At 35.9% G+C, this 14,736-nt stretch overlaps 1 protein-coding gene across 5 annotated transcripts in view; it reads right to left on the bottom strand.

Annotated features, from left to right (window-relative positions):
• Nucleotides 1–580: 580 nt before the first annotated feature.
• LOC118267420 (uncharacterized) overlaps nucleotides 581–14,736 on the bottom strand; it is a 37,516-nt gene continuing 23,360 nt past the window's right edge. For 4 of the 5 annotated variants that reach the window (XM_035581397.2, XM_035581398.2, XM_050694297.1 and 1 more), the window contains exons 2-4: nucleotides 5,471–5,605; nucleotides 5,023–5,104; nucleotides 581–4,938 (exon numbers count right to left, since the gene is read on the bottom strand). In XM_035581397.2, the coding sequence (XP_035437290.2) occupies nucleotides 3,556–4,938; nucleotides 5,023–5,104; nucleotides 5,471–5,595 (1,590 nt within the window). In that variant the 5' untranslated portion in view covers nucleotides 5,596–5,605 and the 3' untranslated portion in view covers nucleotides 581–3,555. The remainder of the gene's footprint in view (nucleotides 4,939–5,022; nucleotides 5,105–5,470; nucleotides 5,606–14,736) is intronic. The other variant, XM_035581401.2, reaches the window with a different exon arrangement.

Here is a 14,736-nt window from a genome sequence, read left to right as displayed (position 1 = left end):
ATAAAGTTGAAAACTTTCTATTTTTTTTTATTAGTTAAGTAAGTAAGTAATTGTTTATCATGTAAAGTTTCAACTCGACTAGTTTTAATTCATGCTAGGGATCATACTCCTGCAGCTGCGGACTACGTAGGGACTCCGGTTCAAAACCCAGGAGTAGGAACGGGGTGGTTTTAAGGTCAGCGTCTCACACTCCTCCAAAGCGAGAGAATGATTTCCCCAATTCCCCCACAAAAAAGGGCTTCATATTCTCCATGATCGTCAATCTTTTGTCGATTATTTCCTGAACGATCTCTAACAAAGTATTAATCTGATAGAATTCAGACGCATTCAGATGCAGTCTTCTCCAATTCACGATCGTATTTTACATTACAAACATTGCGTGCTAATCACGCATAAATTTAAATCTTAGTCCAACCTACATTGTGTAGTTGTTATTTTTACTTCCACCTCAGTATCTCTACGTCTATTATTCATATAAATTGCGTGTTTCAATTCAAATTAATGTACACAGTGCATCGATACCAATGCATTGTTTATATTTATCTAGAGGGAACATTTGCCGAACAATAAAACAAACGCATTGTTAATATGAATAAACTTTATTACTACAATAAAAGGATATAGATTGAACCGCGGTTTGTAACAAAACATTTCAACAATATACTTTGGAACCGAACAGGTAAACACTTTGGGTACCGACATATTATGCCCTAACTTATATTAAACCAGACCAGTGTTTCTCAAACTACATTAAATTTTCCCGTACCGATACAAAAAATCATCAACAATCAATTTGCGCTACACCAATGTACTGTTTGTTCAGGATATTTTATATAAATATATATTACATAGCACAAAGTGATTGCGATTGTTATCTTAAAAATAACGATAATAATTCATTACAATACCTACTTTGACTAACCGTCCTCTCACGTGCTGAGGACTGCGGTTCTTAAAATAAAGTAATACAGATCTTCCAGCACCATATTTATTCATATCGGATCCTACAGGTTTCAATTTAGAGATTTCAATCATAATCTCACCATTCCCATAAATATATTCTGTGTTTAATAAATATAATTTAAAAATTGTGTTATTTCTAAATTCCCTTTTCCGATAATGGCCCCTTCTCAATTAGCCTTAATACTAGATATTTTTCATTATAAAATAAGGCTCTATCTCGACAAGGCAAAATATATATTTTTTCATAAGTAATCTGTTATTTATGTAGTATTATTTATTTACTTTGATTGATATAGTAAAGCCCTGTAAAGCTCATCATTAAAAATCTCGTATAGGAACCGTCGAAAGCTCACCACTTCATAATAAAACGTAACAATCCATTAAACTTTACATAAAAATCAACAATTATTATAGGTTTAAAATCTATTTGAAAATAAAAATGTTTGAAAAAACATAAAATAAAATGCAATAAATTTACATTTCAAGATATAGAGTAACATGATAATTTTGACATTTTGGAATGCCACAATATTGACAAGTTGTTAAATATTTATTATATATATATCACCTATATTTTACATATACAATATCTACATGCTAGCTTTTCTATTCTAAATACATTTGGTCTTTGGATGAGCATGTCACATTATGGCTTGTGTCATCGTTTGTAACTTTATAAACAATATAAGTGCACTTTTCGAATTTAGTACTTGATCATTTTTTATTATAAACCCTAATCTAGACTAGACCTGCAAACGAAATCTTCACGCCGGCAACCTTAACATAGGAGATAGAATAAAATCACAGAAACCCCTTAAAATCCATTACAAAAATAAACAAGAACAAAAATTTGAGAAACACTGTTCTTCAAACATGTAAACTACTACATTAATATAATATTGACATTTATTTTATAACTTAAAAATGGTTTCAAAATGATCTTATATTTTTTTTAGTATTTTTTCAAAATATTTTTCTCACATGAAATTCATGAATTTTCGATAACTTCAGGTACCTAATAGGGACAAGATTAATCTAATCAGTGTACGATCAATCGAATGATTTTTTTTTCGATTTTTTTGTATGAGTAAAATGTTTTTTTTTTATTCATGAAATTCGATAAATAATAATTATGAAACAATGGTGATATATTTTTAAGTTAAAACTAACAGCACTAGTCAAAGTTTTTTATCACAAAGAAAAGTTTTGCGAGTTTGACTCGCGCGATACGGCCGGTATTTGAGGCCTCATCTGGCAACTATAAAAATTACAATCTCTACCTCTTTCGCCAATTGCTCCATATCTATATAAATAGCATCACGTTTCCTTACAATAGATTTTCTCATACCGCATCTTGTTTCTATACCTCGTGAAAGTTTAATAAAAACTTTCAAAAAGATTCATAAAAATCTTTCGTTTAAAATAATATTTAGATTGGGATCTTTGTTAGAGTATGACTAAAACAATTAAATAAACATTCAATAACAATATGTACAAAGGATTGCACGGGCACTACTTAGTAGGTTTTTACTAGAATTTCAACAAAAGTCCCAATCTTAGGCTGGAAATTCATTACTGAAATAGTAGTGATATATTCACAGTAACTCCAATGAATTCTTCTTTATTCATTTGTTAATTTGAATCAAACCAAGCGAGTTAGCTGTTTACACAATATCGCTAATACAAAGTGCGAATACAGCAATATAAGGCGCTCACAATTAGCGTATTATGTTGTACATTGAGTCATATGTACATTTGATCATGTAACCCCATACTCGACAGCTCGAAATGAGTACCTATGAGTTACATACCACTGATACAGCTCACTGTATACATCATTTAATTTTAAGGCAACACACAATATTTCCAGCCTTACGCTACATCCAACTCCCTTCCACCAGTTGCCATAGTTGTTGTGATAAATTCGCTTTTTACAAAAACACGTGACTACAGCCACTAATGTATAATATAAATATTAAATATAAATGATAAATCATTGCACGTTTGCAATAAAACGAGAAATAAGTCACCTTAAAAATGCAATGCAGTCTATGCATGTGGTGTCTTAGTATCTTCATTTAAATCTCTAAAATATTAAGGCGATTCAAATAACCTAAGTTTACACATAATGAGGTTTACAATTATCTTAAAATGACTTATTTGTTTGGCATTTTATAACCGTTGATGTGATGAAATGGCGGCGACGAATCCCGCGACACGACGATAACACCTTAAGATATCATAATTGTAATGTATTTGTATCTGTTCTTACTATAATATAAATCATTATGCTTTGTTGTTATTCGTCTGGACATACAACTATCACTCTTACTTTTTCTAGTCCTAAACAAAGCAGTATTTAGCAGCCTAAACGACGTTTTTAAACTAACGTAAGGTATACATATACTTTCTTTTTTTTCTATTTTCAATATAAATATTTCTATCGCTACGTTATAAAAACTACAGTTAAAAGTGTACAATAATATTAATTTTTATGCGTAAAATGTAAAATTAGATCTATATATAAATATTATCTGATTACAAAGTAAATAATATTTGGAATAATATATTAAGGCTAGTTGTGTCGGTATCTCATACCATGGAAGCGTTGGAGTCGCTCGCTTTGGCGGTCATGTAGTGCATGGCGGAGTCGTCCAGCTTGGAGGTGTTGGAGGCCACCTCGGCCAGCGTGGCCAGCGCCAGCAGGTCCCCGGCCAGCGGCGACTGGCGGCACATGGGGGCCGGCGCCTCCGTCGCGATCTTCATCTGCGGGCTGGTCTGCTGCGCCTCCAGGTCCACGCTCGACACCATGCTGTTGATCTCCAGCCGCGTGATGCTGATCTTGCGCGGCTTGCGCTTCTGGCTGCCGATGACGGTGTCTCGCCAGTGCTCCGCCGTCTCCCGCCTCTCCTCCATCATGGACCTAGGAACTGAGTTGACTATCTGCGATGTCTCCAGTGCTTTTGGTTTCAAGTTGACGGTCTTCTTCTTGCGTTTGTTCTCACGTTTCTTCTGCTGGAACTTCTCTAGACTAAGTGAAGGCAGGGCTCTAATTTTAGCATCTAAATCAAAGTCGGCAGCCTTGAATGTTTTGTTGGCATTATTGTCGGGTTCAGGCATGTCCGCAGTGTCGAGCTTGTCGTCGCAGTCGGCCGGCTTGTCGTTGCTGTTGTTGGGCTCGTCGTCCATCGTGTCGTCCCGCAGACTGCCAGGATCCCAGCTACAGGTCGCGCTGTAGTTCTCGTCTGGCTTGTCCGAGTCCCGCTTCTGTCGCTTGTTCACTATGAGGCCCCCAACAGCCATGAACTCCTGGTACCTCTTCCCCTTGCACGATCTATCAGACCTCATGTTCTTCTCGTCATCCGACCAGTTCCTCTGGCAACCGTACTCATCGTCTTTAGAGTATCTCTTATCGACTATTTGGTCTATCACATCCTGGTTGGTGAACTGGTCGTTCGGTATACCGTAGTATATCCTTTTCTTCTCTTGTAACTGTTGTTCGAAAATCTTCGAGGTTTCGGTGAGGACACCCTGTAATTTTTGTATGTCGTCATCACCTTTCGTTTTGGCCCTCTCTATTACGTTATGAGATCTGTTTTCGTTTGGTGTTGAGATCGCGTTAAATTTAAAGCAAGGGGGTGAGTAATATGGATTTGTAATTTGAGTATCAGTCTTAGTTGCGAGGAGGCTGCTGAGACCTCCCATTTGGGCTTCGTCAGCCAGTTTTCCAGGAGTGAACATGGAAAGCGGTTTAGACTCAGCTTCAAAGGAGTCTTCCCTGGGTTTCTTGTTGAAGTCTACCTTGGTAGAGTTGTTGTTGGTTTTCTCCAGTTCTTGGTCATGCTGGTCACTGTTGGGGGACTCGACGGGCTTCTCGTTGGAGTCTCTGGGCCGGGAGGACAGCGTGCGGAGCGGTGGCGCGGGCAACTTGTACCACTTGAAGTCAGGGTTGGCGCTGAAAAACGCGTCTTTGTACTGGAAAGAAGAAAACGAATCATTAAGTAACATAATCAACAACTTAGCTTGTGTATTATTAGTAGATAGAGTATAATGTCCCACCTGTTTAGCAAGACCTGTGTAACAAGCCTTTTCTTCCTTGTCCAAGTTAGCCCACCACTCGCCGAGGATCTTAGTGATTGATCTGTAACACAATAGTTAACCGTACATTATGCTGTTAAAGTATAAAACTGTGTAAACTGTATCTTATCAGTTATCGAACTTAAGAGCTATGTGGAAATATTCTAGTTCGGTTTAGTTAACATGAGGTATTTAGATTCGCCGTGTGTGTTAGGTAGGTACCAGAGGCCTAATTCCCCTAAAACCCTAAAATCCTAGCCCTCACGGCCGGCAACGCAATTTGTAAATCCTCTGGTGTTTCGGGTGCCCATGGGCAGCGCTTATTGCTTACCATAAGGCGATCTGTCCGCTCGTTTGCCTATCTCATAAAAAATAGAATGTGACATTATGCGGAGTGCAACAATAGAAAATCTTTGGCCATGCAGTGTACCTGTTCTCAAGATTAGGATATTTGTCGCGAACAACGCTCCTGTGACGTTTGCAGAAGATGAGGAATGCGTTCATCGGGCGACGCGCGTGATGCGCCGGCTCGCCATCACCCTCTTGATCGTGCATTTTAAACTATCTGTAACAAACAAATATAGACGTTAGCACTTTAAGGATAGAACTGAAAATTATGGTTTAGGATAATCTTCATTTGTTTTCTTTGAATCAATGGTAAGGCAAATGGTTCTATAGGTAGGTAAGTAGTAAGATATAAAATCTGAAATTTTCATTGGCTATTAAAACGTTTTCTTTATCAAACGAATATACCAGTCGACTAGTATCATGTCTTTTCTCAAAGAAGTCTAAAATGTTCATTGGTGATTAAAACGTTTTACCTTATGAAACGAATATACCACTCAATTAGTATCATGTCTTTTCCCAAAGAAGTAAACTAGTGGACTATTTAGAGGAGCTTAGTTGTAACCATGTTAATTACTATTAAATGGAATTCCACTTTCGGCTAGCATATTTTACAAGATACGAATCATTAACCATCTATTCTGGATACCGATGACTGCAGAGCAATATCTTAGTCACTCAACTATCTACCTTCGGTATTAGTAATTACAGTAGCATCTCGCTTGATAACATTTTTTGCTGATGACGCATAAGTAGTAAATATTGTAGTGTCTAGGAATAGACTGTCGTCACTTTCCGTGGGAGGTTATGGGATGTGAACTAACATGGTGACTTGACGCTATAATTAGGAATATGAGTGATTGATAGACTGACAGCTGTCATTGTTGACATTAACAAATGTCATCGATAGGACGGAGAAAAGGTAAGCTAGCTTCAATCTCTAAAATTATGCAAAGTAAAGGGTGATTTGATGTGGAAAAAGTGCTTTCGTTAAGCGTAAAACAATCTCGTACTAAGGGTACTGAATACAAGACGCATTTCAGTCTCAAGACATATAAGACGCAAGCCAAAACCTGTTAAGACTTGAAGAGTAGATACAAAATAAAGTTTCATCAGTAAACGATTTATCAGTGACGTAATAATACCAGATAGTTGAGATAGAGATAACTCACACTTACTATAAAGTGGGTGTTAATGTTGCACAGATAGCGTTTACATTACAAGATACTTATCAAAGACATCGTTGTTGTTTACTAGTGGAATTGTCTTTAAATAAATAAACTAGTTACAATAGGCTATCTAAGTAACAGGTAGTTAGGAGATTGTTAGGGGTTTGATTCCCTTACGGAGCGACTCTGTATGATCAACAAATTGTTTTGGATCTGGACTGATACGCTTGGTGTTAGGGGCATGTGAAATTGTATGTTTATAAATGTATCTATGGCACAGGTGAAAATCTTAGAAAGAGAATTGAGTCAAATTCATGATTAAGCGTAAGTTTCCTTAAAGGTTGCCAACTTATTTTACAAGAATTAAAGTATATTTAGTTCGGAGAAGGAAACACAAAAGGAACATGGAATTCTCTGCAGCTCCGGAGAATGCATATTTAGGGAAATAAAATCACCTAGCTCGCGATCCAATGATTCAGAAAGAAGATTCACCTATTTCCATTGATGTTGCAATACTTTATGTAGGAACTTAGTATGTTTGTTTACATCTATTCTACCAATAATATATGTATATGTTTGTTATACAAATTTGATTAATCATCGTATAACGTCACAAAATAATCTCGCACTATCAGAATTGTGGTACTGGTGATAAAATTGAAATCATTGTGTTGTGGTGATAGAAACATTTCGGAATCAGTAATGGCGTGACGTTGTTGTTAGTGATGTGAAAAACCGGTGACTATCGATACAATGGACAACACTAATGGCATAGAGACATTTAACTGTAATTAAGGGGCAATTACTCATTTAATTTTACAGGTAAAAGTATAAATTAGGTTGTTAATGGAATTTTACATTCGATGTGTGAATAATATTTCAAGGGCAGCTCTAAGTAATTTAGTCACGTTCATCATAATATGTCATCACTCTCTTCTTGCTAGTGTCATGCGCAAACTAATAGCATCTATACATACACCTTACGATTTAGGTCTCCGTACAGTTAAACCGTAAGGTGTAAGGCAAGGTGTGTAGGCTGTATGGAACTTTTTTTTTGAGGTAGGAAAATCATTCAATGACTTCTCTCGCCTTGGGCAGAGGCGGGGAGAGTGTCAGTCTCTTACTGACTAAAAACCACCCCGTTCCTTCTCCTGCTTTGAGCCGGAGCCCCGATTGACCTACGATTTAATTTGTACAGTCCAGTGTGAAGCGTGCAAAGAGACTACACATTTGACAGAGAATTGGGTAGCAGCGCTCTGTGATAAACTTGAACTTTTTAAACTACAATCTTGAACCTTAGCGGGGATATTATGGCAAACCTTCTTGTATACCTAAGGAGGTGGTATAGTCCAGCGGTGATGTCAATAATATTTACCGTAACTTGTGTTTTATTACGTTGCAATAAGAGTGACCTTTCTCCAATCAAAATACATAATTATATTCACTCGCTTTCATTCATTATTTTAACGAAAAGCAGCTTAGGTAAACAACATAAGGAAATTATATAAATACACAAATTACAAATGATATTACATCATAACTGACTCTTACCTACAACATATACAATAGGAATGTAGCCGGTAAAATGTCAATTTTTGATCATGTAAATATAATAACATTTTAAATTCATATTTTTCCTATTTCCTTAACTAATAATTATATTCACTATTAACAAAAGGTACGTGGACCGATACTATGGGTGCCGATGGTGACCACCGCGGTGGTTTTAGTGAGGTAAGAATCTGACACTCGCTAGTCTCTTTCTACAAAAACAAAGGTGCCTTTAAGTCCCTCAGGTATAAAAAATGGTGGACCAATGACATCATCAGAGCCCTAAGCAGCAGTCGGATGCAATTGGAAGACTACGGAGGACGATTTTAGATTTAGAAGCATTTGCGAAGCAACTACTTCATCAATAACTTTAGCAAAGCGCCATCTAGCGGTGCAAAATCGAAATGTTTTATTCCTGTGCAATTTCAGCAAGGATTTCAGCATAACTAGAGCTATGCACTGATACGCTGTATCAAGTGTTATCAGTGATACGGGGTTTCTTTGCCAAGAGCAGTTTCCTAACGTCTGATAACGATAACAGGGGTCAATGATCGTAATAACTTTTGCTGTTTTTATTATGTTATTTATTTAGTAAGATGTAGATACTGTCTTGCTTTTTTTCTTATTATGTTACTATTAAGATGTAGGTAAGTATAACTAGTATATCTACTAACTGTTTTATTTTTTTGTTCAGTCAGCGGTCGCAACAGATCAGCTCAAAGATTCTTGGAACTGATTCGAATGATAAAGAAGTGGGTTTTTACACCCTTCCATAAGAAGTGGGTTTGGTAAATAGGTACGTATAGCTAAGAAACTTTGCCATTTGACTCGTTACAGTTCAAAGTATCCTCAATTGAAATTCACATCGTGTCGATTTAAATACCTCTGCACATATGCGCGTAATATTGAATCATGATGATTGACGTGACCTTTAGCCATCATCGGCCATCAGTATCGTGCAAACAGTGTTCCTACTTACTAGGAACTCGACTAGTTTCAAACCGTGCTAGAAGGCTCATGTTCATGAGGCACGGTTACACTATGGGGCGACAGTTACTTATGCTGCTACTCCTGCGTTGCTGCGGCGACAGTACCAGCGCGACTGTTGACTGCGGTGTCGTGTGTTGTCGAATGCTGCTCATAAATATGAGCCTTTAGCATGGTTTGAAACTAGTCGAGTTCCTCGTCAAATAGTTACGTGAGTAAGCCAATAACCATAATTATAATTAATGTAGTATGTCTTACGAAAGTTATAATACAATAAGTGGCAGTGCCGGATTAGCCATGTAGCAAGACGCAGCGAATGCAATACTGGTCTCGCGATCTACAGCAGCTCAAATCATCAAAAAAACCGAATTGTAACTCAAGGGCCCCATGTTCACAAATGCTACAGGCCACGAGTCGTCTTTACCTGGCACTGATTAGTGGTAGGTATTATAAGTAATAATATAAAATAATATTCATTTACCATACCAACTCTTCGTAGACATTCCGAACTAAACCTTTTATTCAGACATGCTTGAATCAAATTCAATTTCAAATAAGGCAGTCCAACAGAGTGTAGCTATATCAATTAGGTGTAGGTAGGTAGGTATATTTTGCATAGATTTCTATCTAGATTGGAGTAGGTCCTCGAAGTGACAATGGGACTCGAGACGACCCCACTCCAGCTCGCCAGTCGTGAGCCGACACGATAATAAAGTAGCTAGAATTTCCTTTTTGACATTGAGTTGTTATGAGTCTCATCTAGCTTTATTTTTCTTTTTTTTAAGGGAGGAATATCATCTAATGGCTTCTCCCGCCTTGGGCGAGGCGAGGAGTGTCAGACTCTTAGTGACTAAAAACTACCCCATTCCTACTCCTGCTTTTCTAGCCGGAGCTCTGGTAAACCCGCTAGGTAGTTTTGACTTTATTGAATACGGAGAACAAAATTCAGCTTCTAGGACTTGAAAATGTTGGTAAAGATTGAATAAACATGGAAATAACAGTAATTTCTTTAGAAATAGTAATAAAGTTAATTTAATGAAATGTTAATCTGGTTAGTTTAATTAAAATTATGAAGAATCTAGGTTTAAACTAGATTATAAGACAACAGAAGGTACCTATATAAATCATATTAATGATAAGGTAAATTCTGGCAGTATAAAACTATTTCAAAATAATAATACACAGGAGCAGCACAACCTTAAATTATTTTATATTAACATTCAAGGCTGTTCCTCAAAAATCTTAGAATTAGAGCTGTTTTTAGAAAAAACTAAGTTTGATTTAATTTGTCTATCAGAGCATTGGTTAAAGGAGGACCAACTAACATCTTTAAATCTAGAAAACTACAATGTAATTAGCAATTTCAGTAGAAAACAAATATTACATGGTGGGTCCTTAATATTAGTTAAAAATAGTATTAAATCTAAAGAAAGGAAAGACATTGTAGCACTGTCAGTTGAACACACCATTGAGTTGTCCTGTGTTGAGCTGGATAGACATGTTGTAGTTTGTGTTTATAGACCACCTAATTATCAGAATCTTCCTTTATTTGATTCTGTCATGGAGGATGTTTTAAGAAAGGTTTCTACTAGTCACAAGTCAATAATTGTTTGTGGCGATTTCAATATTAATTTATTAGAAAATAGTACAAGCAGTATGGAATTGTTAAATTTGTTTGGATCATTTAATTTAAAAAATGTTTTTTTAGAACCAACTAGAATAACATCCTCGACCGCCACCTGCATTGATAATGTTTTTTGTAATTGTGATTACAAAGAAAAACATATTATAAATAGCTTGCCATCCGACCACTGTGGACTGATGGTTGCGTATAGCTCTTATTTACCTTTGCTAAAAACTCAAATAAGATTTAGACAAACTACATTTAGAAATTTGGAGAAATTAAACAATTCTTTAGCTAGTAAATTAAGTATAAAAACATTTGATATTAGTAATGTGAATAAGTTGTACAACGATTTCTTTGAACTATTAAACAAGGAATTTAACAATATTTTGCCACTCAAAAATAAAGATATTCATACCAAATTTGTATTTAGCGATTGGGCTACTGTAGGTATTCGAAAGAGTAGAAATAAACTTTTTGATCTTTATGGCATGAAACCATATAATAACGACCCCCATTTTCAACAATATGTAACATCGTACTCAAAGACTTTTAGATTAGTGTGCAAAGCCGCAAAACGTCTTTATATCAGCAATAAAATAAAATCAGCTGATGACAAAATAAAGACAACTTGGAAAATTATACAAAATGAGACTGGTAGGAAAAAAATACATAATTCAGAAATTAAATTAAGATCTGAAATTGGACAAATTTCTTCAAAATGTGATGTAGCACAGGAGTTTGAAAATTTTTTTACTAATATTCCTATTAAAATAACTAGAGATTTAAATTCTTCAGCTACACTCTCAGCTAGTTTGCTTAAAAAAAATGTAAAATCATGTCAACATGACTTTATTTTTCAATATACGAATCCTCTAGAGATCGTAAAGGTCTTTAAAGAAATTAAAATAAAATCAACTGAAGATCTTTGGGGACTATCAGTGAAAGTCTGCAAAACAATTATTCAAACTATAGCGCCCTATCTGGCTATGATTTTTAATAAAAGTATAGATGACGGTGTTTTTCCTGACCTTATGAAATATAGCAAGGTTATCCCACTATTTAAAAGCGGTGAAACCACAGAACCTAATAATTATAGGCCTGTATCTATTTTGCCGGTCCTTAGCAAAGTGTTTGAAAAGTTGATACTGTCTCAGATGCTTCATCATTTTAATAAAAACTCCATCTTCCACCATCAGCAGTATGGTTTCACTAAAGGTCGTTGTACAACTGACGCCGGTGTTACTTTAATGAAAGAAATATTTGGTGCCTGGGAGGAAGCACAGGATGCCATAGGTGTTTTTTGTGACCTCTCAAAAGCATTTGATTGCGTTGACCACGAGACACTTTTGCTGAAATTAAATCATTACGGGATTAGAAACACTGCGCTCCGTCTATTGAAATCATATCTAGGAGATAGGCAGCTAAAAGTTCATATTAACGGTGTTAATTCACAAGGGTCTGAGATAAAAATGGGCGTTCCTCAAGGTTCAATATTGGGTCCTTTCCTCTTTTTAGTGTACATAAACGATTTGCCACTCATATTCGAAAATGAACCAAAAATGGTTCTGTTTGCAGATGATACATCACTGATTTTTAAAATAGGTCGACGTACGAATAATTTTGACGACGTGAACAGCTCCATTCTTCGAGTCTATGAGTGGTTTACTATTAATAACTTGGCGCTTAATGAGAGAAAAACCAAATGTGTTAAATTTTGCTTGCCAAACGTACAAAATAACGAATGTTATGTTGCTTTGAACGGACAAAAGTTGGAATTTGTTAAGGAGACTGTATTTTTGGGTATCACATTAGATGACAGATTGCAATGGGGGCCCCATATAAAAGCACTTTCGGGGAGACTAAGCTCAGCTGCTTATGCAGTTAGACAGATTAGGCAGCTAACGGACGTAGGTACGGCAAGGCTTGTTTATTTTAGTTATTTTCACAGCATAATGTCTTACGGCATTTTGCTGTGGGGGCGAGCTGCGGATGTAGAATCAATTTTTATTTTGCAAAAGCGAGCTATTCGAGCAATATATAACTTGCCCCGTCGCGAATCTTTGAGAGAACTATTTAAAACTATAAACATTCTTACAGTGCCTTCTCAATTCATTTACGAAAATATTATGTACGTGAGAAAAAATCAACAATTGTTTGAAAAAAGAAGCGACAGACACAATTTTAATACGAGAGGTAAAAATAAGTTAGCTATACCGCAATTCCGATTGTCCAAAGTGCAGAAATCCTTCATGGGATTTTGTGTTAAGTGTTACAATAAACTACCAACCACCATACTGAATCTGAACGAGAAAAAATTTAAATCTTGTATAAAGCGTGAACTGTGTAAACAGGCATATTATAAACTGTCAGATTATATTGAAGATAAAAATGTGTGGCAGCATGTTGGTCCGGCTCCACTGGACACTCGCTCACACTAGACAATGCTCTAATACGATCACTAGTTACACGTTAAATTAAAGTAGTAATTTATTCCAATGTAGTCTAGGGATCCTGTGGCATCAAGCAGTTATTTATTATTTTTTTATTTGAAAAATTAAATTAAAGATTATTTTTTATTTGTATAGAAGCATTATTTCAAAATTGTAAGTGTACATATGTGGGCACTATGTTTGAAACAACCCGCTTTTTTAATTTATATTCTTTACAAATTGGTTTTATTGTCCCATAGTTTTGACGTCGTATTGTCGTTACATTGTTCCTACATATATAGACAATAGGTAAATGATCAAATAATGTATCAGAGATATTGTAAAAAACATTTTTTGAAAAGAGTAACGATGGAGTTTCTTGCTCGTTCTTCTCCATTCGAAGCAACACTTTGGAACGAGCGCCTAGCTTCACTGACAGACAGACTGACGGACAATTCAATTTGACGTTTCAAAAGTGCCTAATTTAGGATTAATTGAAATAAATGCTTTGACTTTGACTTTGACTTTGACTTTGAAGGCTAGATCTTAAAATAAATCATTTAGAAAGAAGTTAACAGCTATACTCAGAGTCATTTAATGGTTACTTATCCCAGTCCTTATCAATTGTTTTCAATAAATACAAAATCTGTTGTACTAAGGAATAGTTTAAGAATTCATTAAATGACTGAGTGCGGCAGTAAGTTAAATATTCATAGGCACATATTAACAATCCAGATGAAAAGAGGGCGAACCGCAACCACGCCTGTCTCCTTAGCTCAGAAATGGAGTAATGATATAAAAATCTGAAAAAGTCCAGAGGTCTAACCATACAAAGATAAATAGGTAAACAAATACCTAACAGCACATTTTTTATCTGTGCTCATAACAGCTTGTTATCTGACAAAGCTCCATACACATACATAGTATAATAGTATAGGTACCTAAAACCCAGTATGTACATATATATAGGTATCTACATACATCACTACATAGTATAAAACAAAATCGCTTTCTCTGTCCCTATGTCACTCTGTATGCTTAAATCTTTAAAACTACGCAACAGATTTGGATGCGGTTTTTTTAATAGATAGAGTGATTCAAGAGGAAGGTTTATATGTATAATACATGCATAATATATCACCATTGCACCCATGCTAAGCTGGGGTAGGGTCGCTAGTCAAATAAATAAACATACTAAGTACTATAACATCACATGCAAATACACTGTTAATAGACATGCTAACACGTGTCTAGAAACGTGATTGGTCGAAACTGCATGTCTAGATTTGATAAAATTCATCGTCAAATTATTTTACAAGGTCAATTTAAGTAAATATCACATTTATTAACGCTTACAGCTTATCCCCTTTTTAGTTTTTTTTTTTTTTTTTTTTTCAGGGGGGAAAATCATCCATTGACTTCTCTCGCCAGGGCAAAGCGAGAGGGAGTGTCAGACTCTTACTGACTAAAAACCACCCCGTTCCTTCTCTTGCTTGTCGAGCCGGAGCCCCGGTAAACCCGCTAGGTAGCCCGCAGCTCCGCCCTTTTTAGTAATAGGATTAACTTTCTATTTTCAGCTACAACAGGC

Source organism: Spodoptera frugiperda, chromosome 6, assembly GCF_023101765.2.
Source record: "Spodoptera frugiperda isolate SF20-4 chromosome 6, AGI-APGP_CSIRO_Sfru_2.0, whole genome shotgun sequence".
NCBI classification, from domain to species: domain Eukaryota; kingdom Metazoa; phylum Arthropoda; class Insecta; order Lepidoptera; family Noctuidae; genus Spodoptera; species Spodoptera frugiperda.
The sequence above is the reverse complement of the archived record's forward strand: the minus strand, read 5'-3'. Positions and strand labels throughout refer to the sequence as shown.